The following is a 22,805-nucleotide window of genomic DNA, read 5'->3' as shown; positions in this document are numbered from 1 at the left end:
ACTCTTTCCATCAACTTGCCAGTTCCCTAGAGAATCTATGACTCTACTCATATATTTTATTTACTGTGTCCTCCGTTGTCTGAAAATAACAGAAACCACAGTATGAAATGTATTGTGTATACAGCTAGCTTCACATTTTCTGGGTAAAATTAGTTTTGTTTATATTGGTTTTTGCTTGACTGATAGTAGCAAAACTTGCAAGAAGTAATGAGACCTTCCACAGAATGTGTCTTTACTAAAACATAATAAATGACTGTGACTAACCTCATCTACAGGGACTTCAGAATTCAACCTCAGAAACTGAAAAGAAACTATAGTGGTAACTGGCACTTCAAGGGCACAGAAAATACTAATGATGAGGCACAGCAACTTCATCCATTCTCGCAGGCATAATACCCTTTCCATCCTGTCAGTCGTCTAAGTAGCGGCGGAGAGGGACCCTATTTAAGATTGTCTTCTTGAAAGTGGGTGTGAAAAGCAAGTTCTTCAACAGCTATGGGGGAAGACAAGAGTTATTGCTTCCTTCACTTTGTGACCTGATGACTTTTGGAAGATAGTAGTGAAAAAATCAATATTAAATGGTGCTTGAAAAGAAGACAGTGGCTCTTGTTATATTTCTGGGAAGGAACGTTTTGCAGTGTGCAACTCAAATTGATGACATTAGTCTCTCTGACCCCTAGATTTTTATGCAATAAGTTAAGCCCTTGAATCCTTTTCCTTGATTAGTTTTTTTTTTTTTTTTTTTTTTTTTTTTTTGCGGTATGCGGGCCTCTCACTGTCGCGGTCTCTCCCGCTGCGGAGCACAGCCTCCGGACACGCAGGCTCAGCGGCCATGGCTCACAGGCCCAGCCGCTCCGCGGCGTGTGGGATCTTCCCAGACCGGGGCACGAACCCACCTTGATTAGTTTTTTAAACAATGAAATATTTCAAATATGTGCAAAAGCACAGAAATAAGGTAATCAACAACCATTGTATTTTAACACATCTCAACATTTTGCTATATATGTTTCTTTCAGATGTTTTATTTTATGGATAACTAAATTGATTATAGATTTGGAGTCGCTTTGTTATTCTTTCCTGATTTAACTCCCATGTATTAATCCTCAGGGGAGCTGTATTGGGTGCATTTTAATGCCATTCCTACATATTTACTTATCCATAAACAATACATACCATTGTCTTAAATAGTTTTAAACTTCACATAAATGGTATTATACTGTATATACCGTTTCCCATCTTGACTTTTTCATTCAACATTATGTTTTAAGGATTTTAACACGTGGATATATAGCTGTGATTCATTTTAACTAATGTGACACGCTCCAGCATGTGAAAATACTGTAATTTATCTATTCTCCTATTAAATATTAGGATGTTCCTAGTTTTTTGCAATTACACACCATGCTGCAGCGAGTGTCTTTGTATATGTCCTGTGTAGCTGTGTGAGATTGTCCTTAGGGATAAATAGCTAGAAATGAAATTGCTGAGTTATAAGGCAAATGTATCTTGAGCTTTACTGGATACTAAATTGATTGGTCAAGTGGTTGTACCAATCTGTATTTCCATCAGTAGTATGTGAAAATTCTTGTTTTTCTATGTGCTTGCCAATATACTGCCAAAACAGCATTGTCAAATGCTTTGATATTGGTTAATCTGATGGTTATGAAATGGTATTTTATTCTATTTTTATTTATTTCATTTCTCTCATTACTAATTCTGTCTAGCACCTTTACATGTTTTCTGGATGCCCTATAGTCCTTTTAACATTAAAGTTTTGGATGAGTAATGTAATCATATGGTCAAAAATTAAAGCAATATTTTAAAGGTATATATTGAAAGGTGCTATTTCCATCCTACCTCATTCACCTGACCCTTCTTTCATTTTATTGCTTTTTTGTATATCTTTCCAGTGCTTTTATACAAATAGATGCAAACGTGAATGCATCTTCTTACTTTCCCACCTTACACAAAAATAACATACTATGTAAATTGTTCTAAACTTTGCTTTTTACACTTAATCATTTATATTGGGGTTCTTTCCATATTACTGGGTACTTTTTTTATACCTGCACAGTATTCTGCTTTTAGGTGTAGCACAGATTATGTAACCAGCCTTCTCTTGATGAGTGCTCTGGCCTTTTCCACTCTATTGTTATTAAGAACAATGCTGTAATGAGTGCTCTTCATCTTGTTCTGACTTACCTATAGGATAAATTCCTAGAAGTGGGCCATAGGATAATTTTATAATTTTGATAGATATTTTGATCCATGCCACCAAATTCACTCCATGGACTGGGGAAGAATAATACCATTTTGCATTCCCACAGGGTGTATAAGAATGCCTTCTTCCCACACTCTTGACTATAAATTATGATCTAAAATTTTTGTTTTACAGTCTGATGGGGGGAAACGGTATGTAAGTACATCTTTAGTTGTATTTCTTTTATTATGAGTTGATGCTCAACTTGAGCATCTTTTAGTACCTATAGGGGGCCTTTATATTTCTTTTTTGCAACTCTATCCCATTCTTCTATTGGATTGTCTTACTGATTTCTAAGAGCTATTTATGTAATGGGTGATTTAGTCTCCATGTCTAAGATATGAATTAAGTATTTTATGTAGTTTTCTTTTGTTTTTGCTTATGACTTTTTGTGCCATGCAGAAATTCTTTTTTCATTTTTATGTAATCAAATTGCTTAATTTTTTAGGAGGGATCTGGATTTTGAGCCACAGTTAGAAAACTTTCCCCCTGAAAGCAATGAAGAAGTTTTCCTGTGTACTTTTCTACTTTTGCAGTTTCATATTGAACATTAAATATTTTATTCACTTGGCTTTATCTGATGTTAAATGTGAGGTATGTTTTTCCGTATGGTTACCAAGCTGTTCCAAAAAACAAAGTTTGTCAATACACCAATGATTCAAGATGCTGCCTTTATAATATAATGAATTCCAATGTGTATTTGGGTCTTTTTTGACTTTTTATTCTATTCCATTGATCTGTCTCTTTATGCTGTCTTAATTACTTAGACTATGTTTTAATTCTATCAGTTCCTATTTTATTGAGTTTTTAAATAAAAAATATATTTTGAATTTTGTCAAATTCCTTTCCAGCATCAATGGAGAAGATCATATAATTTTTCTTCTTAGATATATTCTATATCAGTAGGGTTTCTAATAGTGAGCCATCTTCACATTCCTGAAATAATGTCCACTTGATTGTGAAGTCTCATTCTTTTAATGTGCTCATGAATTATGATTGCTAATTTTTTATTTAGGATTTTACATTAATATCTGTAAGTGTAATCGGCCTATATCTTGGCCTATTTATTTTATCTTTGTCAGGTTTTGATAACAATGTTATACTGGAAATACAATATCAGAAATTACCAGTAGAATAGACAGAGCAGGAGACAGGATTAGTGAACCTGAAGACAGGTCAACAGGAAATACCCAAACTGAAGCACAGAGAGAAACAAAGAAGAATGGGGATGAGATGCGGTAGGGAGAAACACAACAGAAAAAGCCATGTGGGACGCACTCAGAAGGTCAGCATACATGTAATTTGAGTCTTAGAAATAGGGTAAAGAATGGAGTAAAAAGATATGTAAGAGATAATGGCTGAGAATTTTCCAAAAATGATGCATGACATTAATCCATGGTTTAATGGATTAACAAATCCATTAATTAACAAATCCATTTAATTAAACAAAGTTCAGCAAACCCTTAGTGATACAAATACTGCTGAAAACCAAAGCAAAGGGAATATCATAAAAGTAGCTAGAGAAAGAAAGACACATTACCTTAAAGGGAACACTAATAATACTGATGGCAAACTTTTCAGCTGAAATTATGGAAGCCAGATGGTAGTAAAATGGCATTATGCAAGTGCTGAAAAGAAAAAAGGCTAATTAAGAATCCTTTACCCATTGAAAATATCCTTTAAAAGTGAAGACAAAACAAAGACATTTGTAGACCAAAAAATACTGAAAAACTATAGAATTCTTGGTTGGCATTGTTTTCCCCTTCATCATTTTGAAGAAGCCATCCTATTGTTTTTTTAGTTTCCATTATTTCAGTTGAAAAGTTAGCTGTAATCCTAACCATGGGTCCTCTGAAGATAATCTTTTTCCCTCTGGCTGCTTTTAGTATTTTCTCTTTGTCTTTGATTTTCTTTAGTTTCACTGCAATATATTTATGTATGAATTTCTTTTAGTTTATCCCAGTTGATGATCATTGCACTTTTTGAATTGTAAACTGATGTCGTTAATCAATCCTAGAAAACTCTTAACCATCGTCTCTTGAAATATTGTCTTTGCTTCATTATCTCTTTCCTTTTCTTCTGAGCTTTCAGTTAAACACTTCTACACCTTCTCACTTAATGTGCCTCACCTTTTACCCATTCATTTTGCATTTCCATTTATTTTTAATTCTTCATATTGCCTTTTGTATTTTCTGAACCATTTCACCATTTTTTCAGAAAATTGATAACATTATCTTATTGAGTATATTCTTAGAGTTTTTAAAAATTTAGGTTGTTTTATTTTATTTCTATTAGAGCGTAGAGTGTAGCTCTTTTTCAGATTTTCTAGATCTTTTTAAAATTTCCTATTCCTTGGATAGAGCTTCAAGTGCATCCTTTGTTTCTTTAAACTACTAAGCATAGTTGGTTCTAGTATCTGATTCTTTGTGGGTCTGCTTCTGTTTTTCTTGTATATGCAGGTTCTAACATATGGAGTTTTGTTTCTTTGCATGCCTGGTTATGTTTGGCTTTTTAAAAAAAATGTTGAACAATTTGAAACTTTGGATGGAGGTACCTTACTCCAAAGAGAAGTGGGTTCCTTCTTCCAGGTTTCTGAAGGCAAAACTAGTCCATGACCACCAAATTCAAGGTGCAGAGTTCTCTGAAAGACTTAGGTAATGCCAGCTTAATATTTAACTCTGAACTAGGGCTAGTCTGCTTCCCATTTACCATCATTTTGAGGGCACAGTCCTTTGAGGATCAGCTTATTGTGGGGACATCCCTTTTTTTGCCTTAGCCTCCCCCTTTGATTGGGAGGCTTAGGGCTTTGGTTTCTATCTCTCTTGACCCCACAAGAATGATAGCTTCTTTGATGAATGATCATAGAACGATATAACACACACACACGTGTGTGTGTGTGTGTGTGTATAAAATCAATTAATACATGAAAAAATGTTTAACATCATCTATAATTAAGAATATGCAAATTAAAGCAGCAAGTTTTCACTCATCAGACTGTTCAATTTAACTCATCAAAAAGCTTAAAAGTTGACAAGAGAGCATACCTTTATTTGGGAAGGAAGTACATGAAAATATTAACAATTCTTAACTCTAAAAAGCAGGCCTGGGATTGAGTGAAAGAGAGGAAGATGTTTTCTTTTCATGGTATATACTCTTATAGTATTTAAAGTTTTTACTTCATGTACATATTTTTTAATAAAAATTTAAAATACCTAGATACTTACTTTTAAAAAATATATATTTATTTATTTATTGGCTGCATTGGGTTCTTGTTGCTGGGCACGGGCTTTCTCTAGTTGCGGCAAGCGGGGGCTATTCTTCATTGCTACGCGCAGGCTTCTCATTGCGGTGGCTTCTCTTGTTGCGGAGCACAGGCTCTAGGCATGCAGGCTTCAGTAGTTGTGGCACGTGGGCTCAGTAGTTGTGGCTCGCAGGCTCTAGAGCTCAGGCTCAGTAGTTGTGGTGCACGGGCTTAGTTGCTCCATGGCATGAGGGATCTTCCCAGACTAGGGCTTGAACCCATGTCCTCTGCATTGGCAGGTGGATTCTTAACCACTGCACCACCAGGGAAGTCCCCTAGATACTTACTTTTTATTTAAACTTTGGAGAAGATTTTTCTGTGTTCAAAGTGATTGGGCCTAGAAAACATTTGTACTGTATAAAGGGTTATCAATTTACTAAGTTGTGCTCAGTTCATATAGTCATGAATATAGCAGAAATATTTGCTAAAAAATAAAGTCCAAGTGATTAGGCTTTCTGGTTCTGATTAAAATGGTAACAGCACAGATCAACAGAACATTGATGATATTTAAGTATTTCCTTTTTCTACTTTGACGTCAGACTGAGGCACCTGCTGTGACATTGCAGAGATCAGATAGAATATAGTTTGTAGCATTGTGTCTTCTTGGAAGTCCCAGGGGCCTCATTTATATACCTATAATCAAGGCGATTGGTGCATCCTGAATGAAGTCAAGGCCTTAAATTACTATGCTGAATAAAGGTGTTCTTAACATTTAAAAATTTAAACATAACTTTTGTCTTTCTATGTTTTTCTTTCTATGTAACCACTATCCAGAGATAGTGTTGTTTTGTTTTAATTGCTATTGTTTAGGAATGTGGTTCCCTTTTTTGTTTCTTTGAGTTTAAACTTTCATTTATTATTATTATTTTAACATCTTTTTTGGAGTATAATTGCTTTACAAGGTTGTGTTAGTTTCTGCTGTATAACAAAGTGAATCAGCTATATCCCCTCCCTCTAGCATCTCCCATCCACCCTCCCTAGGGATGTGGTTCCTTTTAAATATTTGGTTTTCTATTAACGAAGTTATTAATGCTTCCTTCCTGATCCCCTTTGTTTGGACTTAGATCCTCTCATGCTGAGCAGCTCTTCCCAGATGTACTGGGTGCAGTTAATTTAAGAAATCCAGCTCATGCTTGCAATAAAGATGAGGTGAATCCTTATAATTCTACAACTCAGGTGCCCTCGTGGTCAGGTTGTCGGATTTTAAACTACTACAAAGAAGAAAAAGACTGGTAGCACTCACCACAACAATTCATATTTTATGTATTTTTTACAATAACCAAGTAAGATAGTTTTTCTCTATAACTGTACCAAACATAACATTTCAGGTTTCTGATCTCTGACTGATGCTGGGGCGGGGGGCGGGGCTAGTATGAAATGTCTAATGCTTGTGCTATATTCCCTAATGTCACCTTGGGGGAAAAATAGCCTAGTAGCATAGTTCTAGAATAAATCTCCAAGTGTATTTATACTTTGTTAATTTCTAGGTGAAAAAGTGTTTATATCTCTGTATGGAGCTGCTATAGACGTGAATATAAGGCTGGACAAGAATTCCTTGATCCTTGAGAAAACTTACCTTTCTCTGGCCAATCAGCGAACTCTAACTATTCACAACCGCAGTAACATCATTGCCCATTTCCAGTGGAAGATATTTGCTACGCAGGAAGAGGAAGACCGAGAAAAGTATAGGTTTGTAAGAAAAATCACTATCTATACGCTATCTATATAATTTGGGGGAACATGAAACTTAGTTATGAAAATTCTGTGACTCTTGTGGTAAGTTTCTAACTCAGTGTCAAATTTATTATAACTTAGGTCCAGTGTACAATGCTCCCTTTTTCATTTAAAGAACTGGAGCTGAGCTATGTGGAACACAACATTGTCCATCCTCAGTTAATCTTATCCCAGTTATAATTTATCAGTAGCTAAACTCCTGGATTTTAAAGACCAAATACATCATTCTTCACTATTCTCTCAAAACTAATCTATATGTCTTTATTTCTTTTCATAACCCTAACTAGATCGATCAGTTTTCATAGGGATTCTAAAAATAATCTCTTTTGGATTGGGATCAGTGTGGCCTTTTTTTTTTTTCCTTCAGTGAAAAGGTACTTTCAGAAAATATGAAGAATGGGGAAAAAGAGGGCTTAGATATAATGGCTTTTATATTTTCAGTTTTAGTAGCATTCTCAATCCCTGCTAACCATATAATTTAATAGTGATTTCTTGTTGCTATCTTTAATCTACTGCTTTTTAAAATGATACTTCAGGCAGTGGAGAAAATTAATAAAATGGAAAAACAAACTGTTTTAATTCGTCTCATCACTTAAATTTTGAATATTTCTTTTTACTGAATCTATCCTTGATTACTGTAATTCCATTTGCGATTTTATCTTCTTCCATCCTCCCTGAATTAGCTCTTTTGCTGCGTTCATTGGAATTTATTTCAGCCTTTTTTATTTGCCTCTCCATTTTCATTAAAGATTAGCCCTGGGAAGCTTCAAAGCTTTGTTTAAAACCAAGTTAGTATGTGATAAAAATAAAAGTCTTAGGTCTAGGGAAACCAGGCAGAAATCCCCCAGTGTGCTGTCCGTAATTGAATCAGAAGGAGCTGTGACAGTGATAGGACACAGTGGACCAGAAGCTTTATCATTCAGACAATGAGCTTTAATCACCAGATTGCCACTGTGCCATCTTTAAAAAGTGAGAAAAGAAAAGCCTTTCCTGCCTAAAAACTTCATTTTGCCTCATGGTATAGATACCAGTAGTTTAAAAAGGCAAGAGGAGACTACTCATCCACGGTTTCATCTGTCCTGATTCTTCAGCTGACACGTATGTACCAACAATCAGAATGGTCCAGGCATGTTTAAAGATAAGATAGGTGAGCAGGTACAAATAAAGAAACAGCAATAAAAGTAGTGTTTCAATATCCTGCTTGTGCTGTGGGCATAATCTTTTGGCGAGAATGAGTATATACTATCAGAGGGAAAGCCAGCTTTAATTTCAACTATGTCTTTGTGTTTGACCAAATGTATAGCACATGATTGATGCCATGCCTATGTCCAAAAAAATATTTACGGAAGTTAATTTCAACAGTGAAACTCAGGAAAAATTCAAACCAGTTGCTATCAGAAATGCTTAAGGTATAGAGAATATAATTTCAAACACACCTGGATGGGCTTTCGCCCCCCCCCGCCCACTTCACCTCCTCCAACACTCATGGCTCCATCTCTGATATTATCCTTGAGTCTTATTCTTCCTTTTCTCTTGCATTGTCTTTCTTTCACTGTCTCTCTTGCTTTCTATTAGTTCCCCTAGCAATTTTTTTGTAGCAAGGGAACAATATTGAAGAGCACTTTCATAACCATAACTGGAGGCCCAATTTTATCATCTTGGATCATGCCCCTCCCTTAAACAATGAAGTTGAAAAGTGACTTCAGATGGCTAAATAAGAATACCTTGCTGTGTGTGGGTGACACACGGCGACATAACTCATGTTTCTGCAAACTGGATTGGTTGATCTAAGTGAAGAGTCTATTGAATATTCTGTCCCATCCCCTCTCCCTACCCCTCTCTTAGGGCCAGATGCCTAATCTCTTATTTGACCAGGTGTGTCTTCTCTCCCATGACTCTCTTGTTTCTTGATACATTCCCAAGCATGCCACAAGTTTCATATTATTAGCCATGGATTCTTGTCCTGGATGCAACTAGCCATGAAATGCCCATCCTCTCAGAAAGCAAAGCAAAGAAAGAGGTTTGCTCTTTACTGAACATTTGGTTCCTGTCTTTGGATAGCTGCCCCTTTGGTGGGTGGCTGTGCTCTTGCTGTGGGTGTAGGCCCTCTCCTCCTCCCTGTCACAAACCCTTAGGTTGTCTCTTAGGCTCACATCAGTGGCAGATAAAGCAGAATGTTCTTGGATAGCTTTCCTGTGGGCAGAGGTTTGCTCATCCCTGAGAAGCAGCAGTGAGCTCTTTAGCTAACGGTATAAACTCTCTCTTGAGCTCCCCAGCAAGGCCAGTGCAGGAATCCCTGGAATAATCTTTTTAATGTTTGACTCTCCTGCTCCTAATGGTGAGCAACCTCTTCCTTTTCTCCTCTTCCCTCAGCAGCCTCTGTAGTTAACATGCAGAGCGAAAGGTCCACATTTGTCCTGAACTTGAAACAGTGATGATCTAAATGGGCTCATGTATACTTTGAGAGATTAAAGTTTCCCTTTGCAGCACCCAAATGACCTAAGATTTTAAAACTTCAGTGTATATTTTTAAGTGAGACTCAAGAGCCTGCCCACTGCTTTCCAGTTATAACATGGCTTAAAACTCATCCCAAGGCATTCAGCTACAGGGGCTGAAAGTTGCTCCATGGTGGTTTCAATAATTCTAATTGCTTTAGTATTATGGATGTCCTCAAGACCCTTTTCCAGCCATCATGGTTTCTTGTTCTCCAGCATCTTGATGATGTTCCTGAGCAAAGACTTGGACGTCTCTTCTCCCAGTGGGGGAATTTCAGCCCTACTGAGCCCTATTCCTTTCTGGCAGTTTATAATTTCCATTCTAGGAAGGATGACTTCCTCTCTGCCTACCAAAACACATTGGTACAAACTTTAGGACACATGTCCAGATCTGGGGGCCTCGGGCTAACCTCAGGTTCCAGACTCTGACAATGAAGATGTTATTTCCCCTAGGAAGAAGTTCTGGGCTTAAAATTTTTTTCCATTTTTTTTAAACCTTAGGAATCAGATATATGAACCTTTAAAAATTAACTTTTAGGTCTCTCCTGATACTTTTCTGAGAGTTGCAGAAATTAATCTCTTCAAAAACTGGTGCTGAATTCTTTCCTCCTTACTTCTCCTGTCTTGGCCTGAGGGATTATAAAACATCCTACAAGATTCTTTCATCCTCATTTTCTTCACAGTTTATTATATTCAGAGACTTGGCATGGGCGTTTGAGGATTTCTGCTCCCTATTTCTCCATCAAGGTCATGGCCATTGTCTCAATAGCAACTGCTCTAATTCTAGATCTGCTCTGTGGAAGAACTGTAGAATCCTCCATGGAGGCCCCCCACAAAGTGATCAGCATAGATGTGTTCCAAAGCATTCCAGTGTTGGAAATGACATGTTTCTCTAAATAAATCAGTTTTATTTGAGCTTTGAGCCTGCCACCCAGGCTCCAACTTAATCTCAGTTGTGGTTGGGGAGCCCTCCCCTTTCCTAATCATAAAAGAATCCGAAGACTTGAGTGGTACCTGATAAACAGGAAGAGGACCTCTAGTCCTCATTTTATAACAGGCATCACAGAGTTGTTGTGTGTCCAGGGTCACACAGTCCATCTGAAGGTGGATGGCTCCATCCTTTCCTTGCCAGGTGTGGACATGAGAGTATTTCTGCCAACCATGATGGCCAAGGTTCTTAGTTTTTAATCTCCTCAGCATCCAGTTACCACCTCTTAGGGGTGTTGTAAAGGAGTGGGGTGCAGGTCTCTAGGAACTCACGATAAGGGGCAATACTAGTTCAATGCTACTGTACTTGAGACACAAGTGTTCCCCATTGAGTATAGTCCATTAGCTGGACTGTAGTTGATGCCTGAAGGTGATGGGTATTCGTGCTAGCAGACCATTTGCAAAATGGGTTAAATCCATGGTTTTACTGAAAGAGAGGGTTGGTGTGATATTACACTCTCTGATGAGAGGTCTCTTCGTTTGTAAAAGAGAACCACCTCTGAGTTCAAGAGACCATGAGTATCAGCGCAACAAGATGGCAAAACAATAGACTGAGGTATATAGAAGTCCTTGCTGGAGTCAGCCCAGCTTAGGGTGGTATTGCACGTTCCCTTCTTAGACTCTCAGCCTTGGCTCTAATTCTGCATAGAGGGCAAAGAGGATGACATCTGGTGTCCCCCTCCCCATGCATTATACAGCTGTCACTGATTCAAGAGTCCCAACAGCATGGGAGAAGAGCATCATTTGGGAATTTTTGTTTTGTCTTCTTTTGTTTTCTGGTGTAAGGGCTGAGTTAATCATACTCCTCAGTTCATAGAGCATTGTCATTCTTGGTCCACATAAAGCATTTTATCCCCACACCCCATTTCCATTAAGCCCCCTAAGTAAATGTAATGTATATGACTCCCATTATTTATTTAACCAATACTTCAATCCGTTACATCAAATTTACCCACTTTTTTTAGTATTATTGCTAGAACTTTGATGAACCTCTTTGTTGCTCTTTATTTACATCCATGATTGTTTTTTTTGAGAACTTATTCCTAAGGAATAGATATCAATAAATTCCACTTGCAGGAATACATGGTTTCCTTTCTTTCTGTGGACTGAGCTGTCTTTAATTTGCCCTGCCCTGCCCAGCAATATAAAAGGACAGCTGCTCTGGTTACCTTGTACACTGCTTCCCATCTAGCAATAAAAAGGGAGCACAGAATGCTTTCTTCCTTGGGACCAGAACATACTGAACCTATTTCTTTGACTTCTTTATGCTGTGTGACCAAAGGATCCTGAACACAAAAGTTATTTAAAAAAGAGTTATTTGACATTGCTGAGCATGTGGTTTGTGTGAAGTCATTTAGAAAATAGTTAGGGCTGGGACTGGAATTCAGTGACCCTAGCCTCTCAGTCAGTACTCACATTACTAAATAATTTATCTCTCAACACTGGTAATACGAGTAAAATGCTGGGAAAATGGTCATGTATCCTGGGAGGAGATGAAATTCAGTCTTCAAAGTTCAGGTGAAGTAACAGACACCAGGAGTAATGTGAGCATAGCCTGAGTAACGAGTTGAATGTCGGGAAGGCTGCTTTTCTGACTTATCACAAGGGATATGAAGATCTAGAAAGAGAGAGAAAAAAAGGACATGTCTCCAGGTGTAGTCTGAGCATTTTGTAAGCTTGACAGCTTGGTAATTGCCTGCAGTTGATACAAGGAGAAAACTGGCATTTATTGAGCAACTGTTTCGTCCCAGGAACTATACCAGGTCCTTGATCACATTTAATTCTCAACATATCTTTATGATGGAGGAGCTCCTGTTCTTTCCATTTTATTGATGAAGGCACTGAGGCATAGAGGATTTAAGTAACTCCTGAAGTCACAGAGTGAGTAAATAGATAGTAGAGTCAGTACCAAAACCTAGGCGTTGGGACTTTCCTGGTGGCGCAGTGGTTGAGAATCCACCTGCCAATGCAGCCCTGGTCCAGGAAGATCCCACATGCTGCGGAGCAGCTAAGCCCGTGTGCCACAACTACTGAGCCTGTGCTCTACAGCCCGCGAGCCACAACTCCTGAGCACGCATGCCACAACTACTGAAGCCCATGCGCCTAGAACCCGTGCTCCAGAACAAGAGATGCCATCACAATGAGAAGCCCGTGCACTGTGACAAAGAGTAGCCGCCCCCCCCCCCGCTGCAACTAGAGAAAGCCTGCGCCCAGCAACGAAGACCCAATACAGCCAAAAATAAATAAATTAATTAAAAAAACAAAAACAAAAAAAGCTCTAGGCCTTGCTGGCTCCAGCTTCTGTTCTCTAGGTAATACCAGCTAGGAAGGAATTCAAGCTAAGCAAGTGTAGAAGAAATGAAATTGCACTTAAAGTGTGAGGGGCAGGGTATATGTTAAATATTGAAAAAGCAGCCTGGAAAACACAATTACCTAAAAGAAAATATTTGTCCAAATATACTAAGGGCTCAGGAGTAAGCAAATGGGCATTGAGTAGGACAGGAAGCCTGGGAGCACTTCTTGAAGGAAGTGAGCTGAGGTTCTTGAGAGGTTAAAGTAGAAGGTCACTCAGCTGGTATATTATAGATTCAGGGCAAGGAAGGACCACCCCAAGGTCATGGGTGAGACTATTCCCAAGAGGATGGGCTGGTAGGGAGCCCTTTACAATGTCCTTCATGGGAGTATCAAAATGAATCTCATGTTTCTTGCTTTTTTTTAGGGTCTGTGATGATCTTACCAAAGAGGAAAAGAATGAGATCGATGGGTTTCTTGAGGAATGCATTACTGATCCTTTACTACAACAGTGTCTTTCTATTCTGTCCCACACCTTTGAGAATCAGAGAAAGCTGGTTCAGGCAGATAACATGCTCTTCTTGAATAACATTTTCAGTGTTGAGCCTCTGGTAAGCACATAAATACAGTCTGACCTTACAGTAAATGTAGTGGGGATGCAGGGCTTAATTTGATGGGATTACTCACTATGAGATTGATATGGTGAGTTCCAAGAGCATAAAGATTCCATCTGAGGAGCCTCATCGTCGTTATGAGACAGTGAATGAAGATTAATAGTAAGAACACTCAGAGGTTACATTTATAGGTCACACTTTATATGCACCAGTCACTGTTAAACACTTCATACATATTACATACTTTATCTTGTTTGTATATATATTATCAGTTTTAATCAGTCCCCCATTCTACAGATGAGGAAACTAAGACTTAGAGAAATTTGATAACTTACTCGAGCCCAAACGATTAATGTCAGTAGTTAGAAATTTATCCCTGATTAGCCTCACTCTAGAGCAGGGTTTCTCAACCTCTGTGCTATTGACATTTGGGGCTGGATAATTCTTTGTCCTGTACATTGTAGCATATTTAATAGCAGCCCTGACTTTTACCCATCGGATGCTAGTTGTGACAACCCAAACTCTGTCCAGATGTCAGATGTCCTTTGGTGGGCAAAATCACTCGGGTTGAAAACTGCTTTGTCCTAATTCACTCAATAAATACTTATTGAGTGCATGTTCTGTACCAGACACTGCGTATGTGCCAGGCATCGGTGAACAAAACAGACATAGTCCTTGACCTCAATGTCTGTCTAGTGAGACCTGAGCCAGAGTTAGAACAGGATCTGTCTGATTCCACAGACAAAACTTTTTTTTTAGGTGTACAACATAGTGATTTGATATTTTTATAGATTATACTCCATTTAAAGTTATTACAAAATAATGACTATTATCCCCTGTGCTATACAATATATCCTTGTTGCTTATCTTTTTTATACATAGTAGTTTGTATCTCTTAATTTCATAACCCTATCTTGCCCCTCCCCCTTCTCTCTTCCCATTGGTATGCACTAGTTTGTTTTCTGTATCTATGAGTCTGTTTCTGTTTTGCTGTATGCATTTGTTTGTTTTGTCTTTTAGATGATAACATATAGTATTTGTCTTTCTCCACCTGACCTATTTCACTAAGCATAATGCTCTCTAGGTCCATACACTTGTTGCACATGGCAGAATTTCATTCTTTTTTATGGCAAAGTAATATTTCATTGTGTGTGTGTGTGTGTGTGTGTGTGTGTATCACATCTTCTTTATCTGTTCATCTATTCATGGACATTTGGGTTGCTTCCATATCTTGGCTATTGTAAATAATGCTGCTATGAACATTGAGGTGCAAGTATCTTTTCGAATTAGTGTTTTCCTTTTTTTTGGATTATGTACCCAGGAGTGGAATTGCTGGGTTATACAGTAGTTCTATTTTTAGGGTTCTGAGGAACCTCCATACTGTTTTCCATAGTGGCAGCTTCAATTTATATTTCCACCAACAATGTACCAGGGTTTCCTTTTCTCCACATCCTCTCTAACATTTGTAATATGTAGGCTTTGTGATGGTAGCCATTCTGACAGGTGTGAGGTGATATCTCATTGTTTTTTTATTTTTTGATTTGCATTTCTCTAATAATTAGTGATGATGAGCATCTTTTCATGTGCCTGTTAGCCATCTGTATGTGTTCTTTGGAAAAATGTCTGTTCAGGTCTTCCGCCCATTTTTATTTTATTTTTTTTTTTTTGCAATACGCGGGCCTCTCACTGTTGTGGCCTCTCCCATTGCGAAGCACAGTCTCCGGGCATGCAGGCCCAGTCGCCACGGCTCATGGGCCTAGCCGCTCCACGGCATGTGGGATCTCCCCGGACCGGGGCACAAACCCGTGTCCGCTGCATCAGCAGGCGGACTCTCAACCACTGCGCCACCAGGGAAGCCCCTTCTGCCCATTTTTAATCAGATTGTTTGGTTTTTTTGATATTGAGTTCTATGAGTTGTTTTTATATTTTGGATATTAACTCCTTATCTGTCATGCCATTTGCAAATGTTTTCTTCATTCAGTAGGTTGTCTTTTCATTTTGTTAATGGTTTCCTTTGCTATGCAAAAGCTTTTAAGTTTCATTAGGTCCCATTTGTTTATTTTTTGCTTTTATTTCTTTTGCCGTAGGAGACATATTTAAAAAAATATTGCTGTGATTTATGTCAAAGAGTGTTCTCCCTATGTTCTCTTCTAGGAGTTTTATGGGTTTGGGTCTTACCTTTAGGTCTCTAATTCATTTTGAGTTTACATGGTGTAAGGAAGTCTTTTAGTTTCACTCTTTTATATGTAGCTGTCCAGTTTTCCCAGCACCACTTATTGAAGAGACTGTCTTTCCCCCATTGTCTATTTTTGCCTCCTTTGTCATAGATAAATTGACCGTATGTGTGTGGGTTTATTTCTGGGCTGTGTATTCTGTTCAATTGATCTATGTGTCTGCTTTTGTACCAGTACCACACTCTTTTGATTACTGTAGCTTTGTAGTATAGTCTGAGGTCAGGGAGCCTGATACCTCCAGCTTTGTTCCTTTTTCTCAAGATTGCTTTGGCTATTAGGGGGTCTTTTGTGGTCCCATACAAATTTTAGGTTTACTCGTTCTAGTTCTTTGAAAAATGTCATGGGTATTTTGATAGGGATGATATTAAATCTGTAGATTGTTTTGGGTAGTATGGACATTTTAACAGTATTAATTCTTCCAATCCATGAATGTGGGATATCTTTCCAGTTATTTGTTTCATCTTCTATTTCATTCATCAGTGTCTTACAGTTTTCAGAGTACAGGTCTTTCAACTCCTTGGTTAAGTTTATTCCTAGGTATTTTATTCTTTTTAATGCAATTGTAAATGGAATTGTTTTCTTGCTTTCTCTTTCTGATAGTTCATTATTAGGGTATAGAAAATCTACAGGTTTCTGCATATTAGTCTTATATTCTGCAACATTACTGAGTTCCTTTATTAGCTCTAGTAGTTTTTTTGTTGGAGACTTTATGGTTCTCTCTATATAGTATCATGTCATCTGCAAATACTGACAGTTTCAATTTTCCCTTCCAATTTAGATGCTTTTGTTTCCTCTTCTTGTATGATTGCTGTGGCTAGGACTTCCAATACTGTGTTAAATAGAATTATCAAGAGTGGGCATCCTTTTCTTGTTTCTGATTTTAGAGAAATAGCTTTTAGCTTTTCACCCTTGAGTATTATATTAGCTGTGTATTTATTGTAAATGGCCTTTATTATGTTGGCATATGTTCCCTTTATACCAACTTGGTTGAGAGTTTTATCATGAATGGGTATTGAATTTTGTTGAATGCTTTTTCTGCATCTATTGAGAGATGATCATATGATTTTTACCATTTGTTTTGTTAATGTGGCATATCACAGCAATTGATTTGTATATATTGAACCATCCCTGCATCCCTGGAATAAATCCCACTTGATCATGATGTATGATCCTTTTTATATATTGTTGAATTTGGCTTCCTAATATTTTGTTGAGGATTTTTGCATCTGTATCCATCAGAGATATTGGCCTGTAATCTTCTCTTTTTTTGGTAGTATCTTTGTTTGGTTTTGGTATCAGGGAAATGGACTCATAGAATGAGTTTGAGAGTGTTCCCTCCTGTTCAATTTTTTGCAATAGTTTGAGAAGGATAAGTATTAACTCTTCTTTATATGTTTGGTAGAATTCCCCTGTGAAGCTGGGCAGTCCGGGACTTTTTTCTCTTAGACGTTTTTTGATTACTGATTCAATTTCAATACTAGTAATTGGTACATTCAGATTATCTATTTTTTCCTGATTCAGTCTTGGAGGATTGTATGTTTCTGGGAATTTATCCATTTCTTCTAGGTTGTCCAATTTGTTGGCATATGACCATTCATAATATTCTCTTATGATTGTTTGTATTTCTGTGATATCAGTTGTAATTTCTCCTCTTTCATTTCTTATTTTGTTTATTTGGGTTCTGTCTCTTTTTCTCTTAATGAGCCTGGCTAAAGGCTTATCAGTTTTATTTATCTTGGTTTCACTGATCTTTTCTATTGGGTTTTTTTCTTTTTTTGGTCTCTATTTTATTTACTTCCTCTCTTATATTTATTATTTCCTTCCTTCTGATTTTGGGCTTCATTGTTTTTCTAATTCCTTTAGATAGTAGGTTATGTTGTTTACTTGAAATTTTTCTTGTTTCTTGAGGTAGGACTGTATCGCTGTAAATGTCCCTTTTAGAACTGCTTTTGCTGTGTCCCATAGATTTTGGAAAGTTGTGCTTTTATTGTCATTCATTTTGGTGTGTTTTTGCTTTCCTTTTTGATTTCTTCATTGATCCATTGATTTTTAGTAGCATTTTGTTTAGTCTCCATGTGTTTGTGTTTCACCCGTTTTTCTTCCTGTGATTGATTTCTAATTTCATACTGTTGCAGTTGGACAAGATGCTTGATATAATTTCTAGCTCTTAAATTTGTTGAGACTTGTTTTGTGGCCTAGCATGTGATTTATTCTGGACAATGTTCCATGTGCACTTGAAAAGAATGTGCATTCTGCTGTTTTTGAGTGGAATGTCCTGTAGGTATCTATTAAGTCCAGCTGGTCTGATGTGTCAGTTAAGGTCACGGTTTCTTTATTGATTTTCTGTCTGGATGATTTGTTCATTGATATAAGTGAGGTGTTAAAGTCCCCTACTATTATCATATTATTGTAAATTCTTCCCTTTATGTCTGTTAATATTTGCTTTATATATTTATGTGCTTCTTTCACAGACCAAACTCCTGACCACTCTGCCCCACTGCCTCAAAATGAAAGTAACCAGCATCTTTTGTGTTTACTATCTGCTAGGCACTGTACATTACCTTAAACTTAGCAAGCATAGAGTGCTGTGAGGGTAAAGACAGCAATAGGAGTTGAGAAAACCCACAGCTAGTTAGAGCTGCCATTCAAACCTGTTGGAGAGAAGACATGGGCACAAGGGCACATTAGAATAAAAAGTCACTTGTGAGAAGTGCCATTGACCTGTACGTACCAGTTTTCCTTATGACTGTACTTCCAAATTATTACAGTATATAACATAGAAAAGGGAGTCCATGGCTAAATAAGTTTGAGAAACACTGGGTTCAGTATTGCTTGAAAGGTTTATTTGCTGTTAGACTTATAAAAGTCTTTCATATGATAATGAGCATTATAAATCTCTTAAGAGGGAGCCTTCCCCTTGGAGATATCCTTTGGAACTAATATTTAGCAGGACTTGCTGTGTGAATCACAGGTAAAGACAGACAATCAGGACCCTAGTTCAGAGGCTGAGGTGATTATCATAGGCTAAGAAGTTAGAGTAGGCTTTTTGAGAGCAGAGCCTTGAACTGGGTCTTGCAGGATGGAACTTTTGGAAAACAAAATTGGGGGTGTGCATGGCATGGTTCATTCAAGGTTCCATTAATGGATCAGTTTGCTTGAAGTAAAGGGTTCATGTAGGGAAACAAGGTTGGAGATGTGGGTTGAGGCTGAATCTTCTCTCATGTCAGAAGACTATCCAGGGCTCAGCTGAGCAAAGGGATCTTCAGATATAATGAGTTAGCCCAGAAAGAGGTTAAATTAAGGTGAGCATACAGTCTTGGAAGGACAGGACATGCACCTATAAAAGTAGGTCATGCCCAAAGATGCTGAAAAGATCAGGAAGGCATGACAAGTCCAAGCAAGTAAGTTGCTGAGTGAGGCAGAGGCAGGGAGGAGCAATCAGTCATGGCAATCTTAGACATGGCTGGTAAGGTCCAGAGTGTAGGCAGTCCAAGATTCTTCCTAGCTGGTACGGAGAATCCAGACTGATGACTGCTGTCCTTTTCTCATAGCCTTCTGGGAGTGGGTGACTCTGGGATGGCAAACATTGGTGGTGAGAAGGAGGTGGGAGGCCTGCAGGTAAGGCTTGTATATTTCAAATTCAGAAGTAGGAAGACTGGGCTTACCTCAGATTTTCTTCTCCTCATGCACGAAACCCAAAGCTTCTTGCTGCAGATATATGTGTTAAAATGTGGCACTTAATATGATTCCTTTTGAATTCTAGATAGGAACTGAATTGGGCATTCTTATCACAAGGCATTTTTTCACTATTAGGAAGAAAAACATTTTGTAGAATAATGATACACAGAAATGATACCTTTTTAAATAAATGAGACTAATTTCATTTATATTATGTGAAAACAATACCCAGGAAGGGGATAATATTTGCTTAGTACCTAAGTGATGTTTATGGCATCTGTAATAATTTTGTCTTTTCTGTACAGTATTCAGGTTTTCTTCTCATGATAGTATTCATTAGCTGATTCTTGATCATTTTTGCAAAATGAAAAATGAAGGCATGAATTTTTCCTAGTGTCATCCTTAGTGTTTTTCTGGTCAGAATAACAGAACTCAGTGTCAGTTATACTGATATATTTATTGATGTTAAATTTCCTTTTTTCCTACTTGAAGATCCTGATAGTTTTATAGAAATACAGTTCTTGTGAGTATAATATAATCTTACCTTGTCAATTAGTTTTGAAGGTATTTGATGGGAAAATTCTGTAATTTCATTAGCTTCTTGACTCCACTGTGAACTATGGGTATTTTCCACTATTGAGATTTTGGTTTTATGATACAGGTAAATAAATTCTGTAGTGTTTTTGGATGATAGAGTTGGGAAAGGGTTTATAGAAGAGATGAGATCTGAACTGAATGTTGGAGGAAGGGTAAGATTTAATTAAATAGAAAAGAAGAAGAAAGATGTTTCCAATTGGAGAAATTTTGAAAACAAAGAAAAGGGAAACTTTTAATAGTAGGTTCATAGCATATTAAACAACAATGAAATGATGGATTTTTCTGGAGCAGGTGGTCATGGAGAATGTAAGAAATGAGATTGAGAAGGAGAGGTGGCATATCTGGGCTGCCCTGGCAACCCGTTACACTATAGCCGACTGTCTCCCACATTATGTTTTCTGTAAATACTGGATCTGAGGGGTGGTAGTGTGTGTTCCTTGCCAAGGGGAATTTTGTGCTCAAATAAGTTTGGGAAATACTGGTTCAAGAGAAGGTGACTCTCAAAGGGAAAAGTGCAAACAGTATTTCTCCAGGACGAGAGACCCCTTTTCCCACACAGTATCCACCGGAGTCAGTGTTGTGTGGATCCTAGTTTGGTAACTGGTGCTGAGGGTATCTGAGACTCACTGTAAGGTTTGGATCAGGAACAGGATGTGTTCAGGGTGTTTTAGAAAGATTATCATAGCATCAGCTTGTGGATCAAATTGGAAGAGGATGGTTAGAGGGTGGGATGGGTAGTGCAGGTCAGGCAGGGGAAATTCACTAGTGCAGGGAGGGTCAGGGAAACTGAACATCTCTGCAGGCAAGTGGAGGGTAATGTGTGAGGGTGACACTGACCTGGAGCAGCCTGGTGATGGTCGGAAAGCAAAGGAAATGACAGATGTGAGAGATGCTCAAAAGAAAGACACTAGAGTGCTTTTTGACTGACTGGCCGTTGATGGTGAGACATGGTGAGGAATCATATGTCTTCTCAGATCTGAACTAGAGTGACTGGGAGAATTATGATGTCTTTGATAGGAATTAGCAAGTCAGGAGTCCTGGGTTTAACTCCTAGCTTTGCCAATGGCAAATGTGACCTTAAACAAGCAATTTGGTCTCCTCTGGCATCAGTTGCCTTTTACACAAAATAAGGATGTTTGGGCATGTTGATCCTTTTTAGCTAGTAGGTTATGATTCTCCAGTTTGAGAACAGACTCTGAGATTGTCAACATCAAGGAGTGCCTTATCTTTATCTGTATCCCAGGCCTAGCACAGTACCAATTAATGGGTGGATGAAGGAAGGAAAGAAGGAACGAACAAATGGAAATCAATTAATGATGATGATTTTGTTTCTGAACATGTTGAATTTGAGATGACACTAGATGTCCAAATAATTTTGGAATTGCAGTACTTGTGGGATGGGAATCAGGACTGGAGGTGAGTATCCTTTAGAGGTCTTCATGGAAGGCGTGAAAAGCGGATGGAAATTTTAAGAGCAGAGCAAAGAAGGAAACTTGCAGTGGGCCCAGGACAGCCCCCAGGTGCTCATTTTTAGAGGCCCTGCAAAGAGAGGAGAGGCTGTGAATTCACAGAGAAGGATGGCCAAGAGGAGAACCCGACAGCCAAGAACTCGCCAGCCTATCCTACATGTCTTTCTACCCTATTATACCTTGTTCATCACCATTTTCTACTGAAGGATCTTCTGAATCTTGCTCATATAGAAGATCAGTTATGCCAAATAGCCACTATTTAATTTCTGACAGTTGAGCTATGCATCATCGATTAGTTTTTTTATTAGGATGTGATTCCTTTTGATTAGCTTCTTGATGTGAGCTGAGTTCATAGTAGAAGCAGAGATGATTAAAACCAAGGAGTGCCACCTACTGATCTAACAGTCAATCTCTAATTGACGTCCTGTTCAAAAAATAAAAATAAAATTGAAGGTTGATGCAGGGGTTTAGAGACTACCTTGCTTTCTGATGGGCCCTTCAGCCTCTGTGTCCACCAGGAAGGATATTGTCTTCAACTGAGGTAAACTTAAAAAGTAAACAAAAACCAAAAAAACCCATGTTACCTTAGGTTCTGAAAGGAAGTGAGAAATGATATGCTTATATTCTCCGACCTATGTCTATATAGTTGGTTCTTTAAATGCGTCAGCCAAAACAAAGTTTAGTTTAGCCCTCATTGTGTTCTCTGTGTATTGAGTGTTTTATGGGAACACTGTTCCTATTTTAGAGGCTCTTTCAATTTAAAGCAAGTAGATTCAAGATGAAGAGATCACTGTCCTTAAATTGTCAAAAAGTGGTGATGGGTTTGAATTTAAATCACATTTTATTTATGTGATCATGTGAGAAGTAGTTTGACTCAATGCTGTAAGAATGTCTGATCCAAAACTCTAGAACTTCAAGTTCTTACTCTGTTCTACCACCACTTGGCCGCTGCTTAATCCCACTGCCTTCCCATCATGCTCATTGCCTACCATTGCCATGGGGTCTGTTGGAAGAACCTTGAGGAGTTATGCTGGGTCATCTTTGGTACTGATGTGGTCACAGGGTGCAGAAGTGGGAGTTTGTCTTTTGAGAGACCCCAGACACATTCATTGAAGATGAAGGGGGTGGGCAAAGACCCAGGGAG

General features: G+C 38.0%; 1 protein-coding gene across 1 annotated transcript in view; it reads left to right on the top strand.

Annotated features, from left to right (window-relative positions):
* The window catches only part of HYDIN (HYDIN axonemal central pair apparatus protein), a 342,406-nt gene that overhangs the window by 49,324 nt on the left and 270,277 nt on the right, over nucleotides 1-22,805 (top strand). The window contains 2 exon segments of the mRNA XM_007462964.1: nucleotides 7,049-7,250; nucleotides 13,497-13,680. Of these exon segments, the coding sequence (XP_007463026.1) occupies nucleotides 7,049-7,250; nucleotides 13,497-13,680 (386 nt within the window).

This window comes from Lipotes vexillifer, unplaced genomic scaffold, assembly GCF_000442215.2.
Source record: "Lipotes vexillifer unplaced genomic scaffold, Lipotes_vexillifer_v1.1 scaffold70, whole genome shotgun sequence".
Classification (NCBI taxonomy): Eukaryota; Metazoa; Chordata; class Mammalia; order Artiodactyla; family Lipotidae; genus Lipotes; species Lipotes vexillifer.
Note: the sequence above shows the minus strand (reverse complement) of the source record. Positions and strands in the feature narration are given on the sequence as shown.